Source organism: Gobio gobio (genome assembly GCF_949357685.1).
Source record: "Gobio gobio genome assembly, chromosome: 10".
NCBI classification, from domain to species: Eukaryota; Metazoa; Chordata; class Actinopteri; order Cypriniformes; family Gobionidae; genus Gobio; species Gobio gobio.
Window position 1 is genome coordinate 7,901,852 of NC_137116.1, and position 9,057 is coordinate 7,910,908.

Consider the following 9,057-nt stretch of genomic DNA (forward strand, 5'->3'; position numbering starts at 1 on the left):
TTATTATTTGTTTCGTTATATAATGCATTATAATGCTTTTCTCACTTTTGTTTTGCCTTGTAGCTCTTTTCACTTCTTCGTGGTGTGGTGTCACGCGCAGGTAAATATTTATGACATTTTATTATGTTTGTGTTCGTTTTTATGGTGGCCTAATAAGCGTTGTTGTTTCATTTCAATAGCATGCATGTGATAATTGCATTCAGTTTAAGTTTAGTAATGGTTATCATCCTTTTTGACTTTGATACTTGTATAGGCAAGCTTCAAAATCGATCAAACGTTTTAATAACTGCCTGTATGTTCTTGTGGGGCATATTAAACGAAGTTTTCACGTTTTATCAGCATCGATTACTTTATTGTAACTCGTTTTAAGTTTGCTGAGGCCCTCTAGTGGGCCCCTAGCTGGAGTAGATGAGCCTAAATCACATCTGAATCTATTGATTCGGTTATATAGACCTAGAGTTAGATTAGTGCTCTTGTGGGTATTCACAAAAACGAGCAAGGTTTTTCTATTCCAGCAACATAGAGAGAGATATATGTGATCTTATTTTCCCTTTGCACCGAAAAGGGGGAGAAGAATCACCCTTCTCCTAATTTTAAGCAGTATGTGAGGGAACAGGGCTCACTGACGGACCAGCTGAGCCGGCGGCAGGTTCGAGTCTACCAGCTGTACAGCCGAACCAGCGGCCGACACGTGCAGATCCAGGGCCGGAGGGTGAGCGCCACCGCCGAGGACGGAAACACTTTCGGTGAGTCGCGCACTCATTCACACCACAGTAATTCACTCACGGTGGGTTTCGGTGCAGATAGGGCTGTTTTCGCGCATGATTGGTTTATTGGCTGAAAGGGGACTTGCTGATATAGTTCAAAAGGCATTTCTTTGCTTAATCGTTTCCCCTTTGTGTTGATTAGGATGTGTTAATTTGCTTTAAACAGCAAGGGGAAATGAGACTGATTCGACTTGTGACGAGTCATCCTGAAAGAAACTTCATGATATTGCACTATGCATATATAGCCTAACTAAATTATAAATACTCTTGAAATCTTAAACATTTTGACACATTGCACATTCGTGATTTCTTTCTTTCTTTCTTTCTTTCTTTCTTTCTTTCTTTCTTTCTTTCTTTCTTTCTTTCTTTCTTTCTTTCTTAACATAAATAAATAATAATAAACGACGCAAATCAAATTCTCATTTGGCAACATCTAAATGTAACAGGACTTAATCTATGGCAAGCCATTTTAACCTTTATTCAATCCCAGGACATTCATTCTTGCTATCAACAATTACATTTTCAGTAGATACAATTTTAAATTCTTAATTAAAATGTTAATTTCTTGATGTTACATTTGTTATGTCTGATATTTGAAATATGGCAAGCTGTTTTAACCTTTATTAATTCCCAGGATATGAATTTTTGCTATCAACAATTACATTTGCACTGGTTAAAATGCTTATTTTTGATATCGGGAATTAGATTTCTGCTAGTAAGAATCATAATTTTTGATATCAGGAATTACATTTCCACTAATAAAATTTTTTGATATCAACAATGACGCCATCACTCGCAGAAATACGAATTCTTGATATCAAGAATTCAATTTCAACTAGTAAAAACTATAATTCTTGATTATTATATTTTCACTAGTTAAATGTCACCATAGACTGCCATTCAAATTCAATTGTTGATATCAAGAATTGATTTCTTACTAGTTGAAATTCCAATTTCACATCAGAAATACAATTCTTACTAGTAAAAATCATAATTTTTGATATCACTTTGTTACTAGTGCAACAATACATTTACAGATATCAAGAATTAACATTTAAACTAGTGACAATTGAGTTCTTGATATCAGGAATACATTTTTTTACTAGTAATAATTGATATTAAAAATTATGATTTCTATGGCAAGCCGTTTTGACTTTTATTCATTCCCAGGATATGAATTATTGATTTCAACAATGACATCATCGCTCGGAGAAATACAAATTCTTAATATAATTTTTTTTTATTTAAACTAGTAAAACTATATTTCTTGATATCTGTATATCTGATAGCTGCCATTCAAATTCAATTGTTGATATCAATAATTGATTTCTACTAGTTGAAATTCCAGTTTCACATATCAGAATTACATTTCAATTCTTACAAAAATCATAATATTTGAAATGCTATCACTTTGTTACTTGTCTGTTCTTGATATCAACAATAGAATTGCTACTATTAAAATGTTCATTTTTGAAATCAATAATGAGATTGTCACTAGTGACAATGTTAATTTCTGATATAATGAATGTGATTGTTACTAGTAAGAAAGCCGTTTTAGATAACTGAAATTACTCTCCTAATTATTGATATCCGAAATATATTTGCAGATATCAGAAATAACACATGCAACATGTTGAAATACATTTACAGATATCAAGAATATTTTTTTTTACTAGTAACAAAGTAATTATTGATTTAAAAAAATATGATTTTTATGGTATTTCTGATATTTGAAATTGGATTTTCAACTAGTAAGAAATCAATTCTTGATATTAACAATTGAATTTGAATGGCAGCCTATGGTGAATTTTAACTAGTGAAAAAATGCATTCACAGATATCAAGAATTATAGTTTTTACTAATTTAATTCTTGATATCAAAAATTGCCATCGTTACTAGTAGAAATCTAATTCCTGATATCAAGAGTTATCATTTTAACTAGTGAAAATTTAATTGTTTATATCAATAATTCATATTCTGGGAATGAATAAAGGTTCAAACGGCTTGCCATATTATATCAGTGTAACAGGACTTTAGGTCAGGTAGAATTACTTGAATATTGCGCTAAATTTGGTATGTTTTCATTATGATTTTGGTATAGTTGTGTATGATATTGATAACTGGCTGGATCTATTCAAGGCTCCAGTATTTTGTTTGGTAAAACACTTGTGCTGCATTACAGCCAGACTTTATGTGGAGACGGACACCTTCGGAAGCCGAGTTCGGATCAGAGGAGCAGAGAGTGGCAGATACCTCTGTATGAACCGCAGAGGGAAACTGGTGGGCAAGGTATGTATCCTATCCATCCTATCCTGCTTGGAGATTTCCCCGGAAAGCATGTTTGATTTTTGTTGGGGCAAGCGTATTTTGGACTGATAATTAGGTTGCATGACTTAAAGCATGAGATTGGCCAATAGAAAACCGCAATCATCCAATCAATTCCCCATGGATAAAATCAAGCCCGCCCTACATTTGTTCTTGTTTGCGAAGCCGTTTCACTCGAATATACAGTAGTGGCCAAAAGTGTGAAGATTTTCCTATAGGCCAGATATCATTTAGGAAATAAAAGAATATTTAAAATACAAATTTGTCCTTATCTGCCCACCCTCGACTTATTTGATTGTTTCCTGCAAAAGATAAAATAGTAATCAAAATGCCAAAGTTACTCTTTTTCATACTGTGAACGTCGGGATGGGTGAAGCAGAGCAGGACATGTAGATCTACAGCTATAGACAGTGAGAACAGTATCAAAAATCAGCGTGTGTTTGCCTGAATCCAACTGCCAGGCATGTAGAGGAAGCGTTTAGTCAGATGTCAAGCCACTTCTTCCATCACGAAAGTGGAAAAAAGTCTTCAGCGCTATGGATTTGCTATGAGACAAAGTGTTGGGACAATTAGATGGAGACAGTGAGAGCATTGGGGCGGCCCTGAGCTGTGTTGAGAGACGAGGGCACAAACAATGAGTGTTCGCACTGGCTTACGTAAGATCCAAGCACTTTCAATTCCTTAAGGAAATTTGGAATTATGAAACAAAGTCTGTCATTTAAATAATAAAAGATGTTCTAGTTTTTTTCTCCATGAACAGCAGTGACATGCAGTTTAACTGAGATAATAAACATAAACTTCGTATTCATCCATAGATGTCAGTATTAAGACCAACCCGTGTGAAAAGTAAGTGTCCTTGAATGTACATAAACGTATATATTTAACACAAAAAAATCTGTACTTACAGATGTTTCTTAACCCACTTTAACCACCTAACCTGTGCAGACCCTATACAGGGTCCGGAACGACATCATCAAGTATATACTTTAAATTTTAAATGTCTGTGGAGGAGCTCTGACATCATATGTGGTACCATTTGAAAGCTTAGAGTCTCTACTTTCTGACATGCATCACTTTGGCATTTGTTTTACACAAAGTAACGTATTTACACTGAATTACTCTGGGACCATTTCCGCCTGGATTTGGCCTTCCCAAATTAAAAAGCTTCCCATACCCAAATACAGTGGTCTAAATACAAAATGTTGGTGTCATTTTACAGGAAACCCTTTGAAGTTACATAAAATACTGCTATAAATGATAAACATGTAAGTATATGTTGTCTGAGCTGTAATAACCCCCCCATACAAGAGGTGTTTTTGGATTTTTTTGTTTATAAATTCGTTTTTAAAAGTGTATTTGCCATGTGTGCTTTAGCACCCTGCAGACAGTTTGGGCTGTCTCCACTAGATGGCAGCAAATACTGGAAAAAAGATTTTCGTCTGGATCATGTAAGCAAGATTTATTCAAAAGTGAATTTATAACCCAAAAAAAGTTATTACAGCTCAGACAACATATACTTAAATGTTTATCACTTTTAGCAGTGGTTTATCAAACTTCAACGGGCTTCCTGTAAAATGACACCAAAATTGTGTATTTAGACCACTGTATGCGGGTATGGGAAGCTTTTCAATTTGGGAAATGAAACTTTTCTTTCAAGTTTTAATAATCCTTTGTCATGCTCTAAAGAAGTGTACTTATTTTAAAGTTGATTATACTTGATTAGAATTCAAACTGTAGTGTGTTATTTAAAGTTCATATTTTAAATGTACTAAATTGAAACTTCATGATTACAAATGTGTAATTACAATTACAAATATATTTAAATATGACATGATATATGACATAGTTTACCATAATTTTTGTCAGTACATTCAGCAGTAATTTTAACCATATTTCAAAGACAATAGAAGTAATTATGAAATTACATATAACGAGGTACTTGAGTCCGAATTACATATAAATTACAAAAAAACAACATAAAATGTCAGTAAAAATTGGGCCCAATTTACTGTATAATAGTGAAGGAATTTTCCGAATTGTTTTTTTTTTTTCAGGTGTTTTACCTGTATTTTGAATTACGCATTCTATTGTGTTGTGTTTTAGTGCTAATGGAAATTTCTGTAGAATTACAGGAGAATATCCTGGCATTACCAGTACATATTACATTTTTATTTCTTACAGTGTAATATATTTTCAGTTAATTGCTAGTAACATGCAGTTAAGTGTCCAAAAAGTTCAGTTCGCACTTAAGTCTATTCTCTTGAAGCATATTATTTACATAATAAGTATGCTTTTTAAAAGTGTGCCAAGTGTGCTTCTTTTTCTCAAGGGAAGACCTCTGTCATATCGGTTATTTTGTAAGACAACAAAGCCTGTAGCTCTAACTGATCAAGGTGTAAAAATATACACCTCAAAAAGATACAAGAGGGACGAGAAGGCCTGGCTCGCAGTCCCGGCTCTAATTCATCCCAAAGGTGTTCTATCGGGTTGAGGTCGGGACTCTGTGCAGGCTAGTCAAGTTCCACCTCACCAAACTTGCTCATTCATGTCTTTATGGACCTTGCTTTGTGCACCGGTGCGCAGTCATGTTGGAACAGGGCCATCCCCAAACTGTTCCCACAAAGTTGGGAGCATGAAATTGTCCAAAATATCTTGGTATGCTGAAGCATTAAGAGTTCCTTTCTCTGGAACTAAGGGGCCAAGCCCAACCTCTGAAAAACAACCCCACACCATAATCCACCTCCACCAAACTTTACACTTGGTACAATGCAGTCAGGCAAGTACCGTTCTCCTGGCAACCCCTTAACCCAGACTCGTCCATCGGATTGCCAGACAGAGAAGCGTGATTGGTCACTCCAGAGAACACGTCTCAAATCAAATCAATCACAAATTCACACATATTCGTAGAAGCGTCTTGTAGAATGCTCAATATAAACGGCTTCTCGAACAAGAACAAATGTAGGGCGGGGCTTGATTTTGTCCGTGGGGAATTGATTGGATGGCTGTGGTTTGTTATTGGTGGATCTCATGTGAGTGACAGGTTGCTTAATATAAAAATAATGATGTGCATGGATGAATCAATTATAATAAATACTGCAATATGCCATAGATTTCAATTTTTTGAAGTTCTGTGAAATAACCTGTGACTTTCTCTCTCTTTCTCACAGCCTAACGGCAGGGGACGGGACTGCATCTTCACAGAGATCGTTCTGGAGAACAACTACACCGCTTTCCAGAACGCTAAATATGAAGGCTGGTATGTGGCCTTCAGCAGAAAGGGCCGGCCCATCAAGGCTTCCAAAACCAGGGAGAACCAGCGGGAAGTTCACTTCATCAAGCGCCTCCACAAAGGTCCTCTTCCCTTCCCGAATTCGGACCAACCCAAACACTTCGAGTTCATCAGCTTCCCACCGACCCGACGGGCTAAACGCAACAGAAAACCTCACTCCGCTTCCTAACACCAACACTTCCACAAACTCAGCGGACTACTTTCCTGTTAATACTAAGAAGAGGCAGCTTTATTTTTATATCTTTTCGTACTTAACGGACTTGAACAGTGAATGGATGCTCATTGTAAAGGGGTGACTTGTAAATATGGTAAGATAGTAAAAGAGAATGTATATATTTAATTAAGGTGGTATTTGTATGTGTGTTGTGTGAGCATTTAGACAATATGCTCAGTATTAAACACAATAAAAGAGCCATTTCCCTTTAAGGGGAATGTAAGTGTAAAATGAAATATCAGTTTCAACCGAAGATGTTTTGCATTACCTCATGTGTCTGAAATAGAAAGAAAAATAAATATGAGTCTCCAACTGATTCTCATCAACTGTCCCTGTACTTTTAGCAACAAATGAGAAGAAGAAGCACAAATCGTTAAAAAGTTTGCGCGGTAAGAAAGAAATCAATACTTTTTATTGATGCATTCAATCGATTTTCTTAAAAAGTGACAGTAAAGACATTTATAATGTTCCAAAAGATTCCTATTTTATATAACTAGCTATAATAGAATACATTTTTAAACATCTGTCATTTTGAACTTTCCATTCATCAAAGAATCCTGAAGAATTCAGACAGAAATATGAAGCAGCACAACTGTTTTCAACACTGATAATAATCATAAATGTTTGTTGAGCACACATCATCATATTAGAATAATTTCTGAAGGATCATGTGACACCGAAGACTGGAGTAATGATGCTGAAAAGGAATAAATTATATTTGAATATATATTCTCTGCTGCCACCTGCAGTCCTGCTACTGCCACTGCAGAGCTCAGGGACTGTGAAAGATTATGCAAAGTAGGTCTATATCGTGCACACCTGATGTTCACCCTGTGGTGTTGTTGCGTCAGACTCTGCACTTAGAGTTTATTACATAAGTGTGTGTGCTCTTAAAGTAAAGACTTTTTAGAGTTAAATTTTACTGTTTTCGAATCCATTCAGCCGATCTCCGGGTCTGGCGGTAGCACTTTTAGCATAGCTTAGCATATATCATTGAATCTGATTAGACCGTTAGCATCTCGCTCAAAAAATGACCAAAGAGTTTCAATATTTTTCCTATTTAAAACTTGACTCTTCTGTAGTTACATCGTGTACTAAGACTGATGGAAAATGAAAAGTTGCGATTTGAAAATAGTCCCCAGCCCGTTGGTTATGTTGACGGAAGTTAGTCTATTTTCAGCACTGCGTAATATCAATGCGCCGCTGCACTCATGGTATGGCAGCAAAGTTCCTTTATTATTTCGCAGGAATGAGACTATTATTCCTGCCATATCAGCCTAGAAAATCACAACTTTTCAGTTTCCGATGTAACTACAGAAGAGTCAAGTTTTAAATAGGAAAAATATTGAAACTCTTTGGTCATTTTTTGAGTGCGATGCTAACGGTCTAATCAGATTCAATGATCTATGCTAAGCTATGCTAAAAGTGCTACCGCCAGACCCGGAGATCGGCTGAATGGATTCGAAAACAGTAAAACTTTTAAAAAATATTTATTTTTTAATTTGGAGTTTTCCTTTAAATAAACGTCATGACGTACTGTCTTTATTTGGGTGATTTTGACATGTTATTTTCTTGTTCATTCTGCATTATCTGAGCAGTGAAAGTGCTGTTAAATACTATAAGAAAACATATATTGCTCTGAAAGCAACACTGCAGCAAATTTAGTTGCTATATCTTTTCCCACATAGAGCAATCTTTTTGCACTATGATCATGTCTATGTAATCCTGCATTTGCCACTTGGGGTTTGGAGTATTTATTTTTTTCCCACATTAATTTCCCACATGTCTAGTACAATTATGTGGTTTTGTTTCATTAATACAGTGTATACTTTTTTTCCTGATTTACCCCTAAATAATAGAAGTGAGACCATATGACAGCTTAAAATGTCATCTGATATAATCAAAAAATATTCAAGACAAACTCTATTTTGTCAATAAAATACAATGATTCACTTTTTCATATAAATCAATTGCTTTTTTTAATGTGACCCTGGACCACAAAACCAGTCAAAAGGATCATTTCTTTTTAAATTGAGATTTAAATATCATCTGAAAGATTAATAAATAAGCTTTCCATTGACGTGGTTTGTTAGGATAGGACAATATTTGGGATACAACTATTTGAACATCTGGAATCTGAGGCATATTACTAAAAATAATAATACATTTTTGACATATTTACTGTAGGAAATTTACCAAATAAAAGAGCTTCTGAACGGTTATAAACAGAGGGGTTTTTAGGGAGGAACATTTAAAATATAAAAGTAGTAGGGAGAATCAATGGATTGTGAATAATTTACTGCCATTGTGAGAATAATATCATGCAATTGATAAAAAGTAGGCTAACTGTAGTCTGATTACGATTATTTAAAAATGTAATGCAATCTAATAGCAAATTCTTCATTTTTGGAATCTGATTACGTCATCCAGATTACATATCATCAGTTACTAACAGCACTGAC

The 9,057-nt window shown here is 35.0% G+C and overlaps 1 protein-coding gene across 5 annotated transcripts in view; it reads left to right on the plus strand.

Annotated features, from left to right (window-relative positions):
• Nucleotides 1-8,558, plus strand: part of fgf17 (fibroblast growth factor 17) — a 9,356-nt gene extending 798 nt beyond the window's left edge. Inside the window, exons 2-6 of one of the 5 annotated variants that reach the window (XR_013817311.1) lie at nt 64-100; nt 566-746; nt 2,950-3,056; nt 6,260-6,648; nt 8,042-8,558. Coding sequence is in view for 3 of the 5 variants with exons in the window: in XM_079827049.1 (XP_079683175.1) it covers nt 64-100; nt 566-746; nt 2,950-3,056; nt 6,260-6,550 (616 nt within the window). In the remaining 2 variants the exon portion in view is untranslated. Of the gene's footprint in view, nt 1-63; nt 101-565; nt 747-2,949; nt 3,057-6,259; nt 7,284-8,041 lie in introns of those variants that run through there. The other 4 variants (XR_013817312.1, XM_079827049.1, XM_079827050.1 and 1 more) reach the window with 4 other exon arrangements.
• The last annotated feature ends 499 nt before the right edge of the window (nt 8,559-9,057 follow it).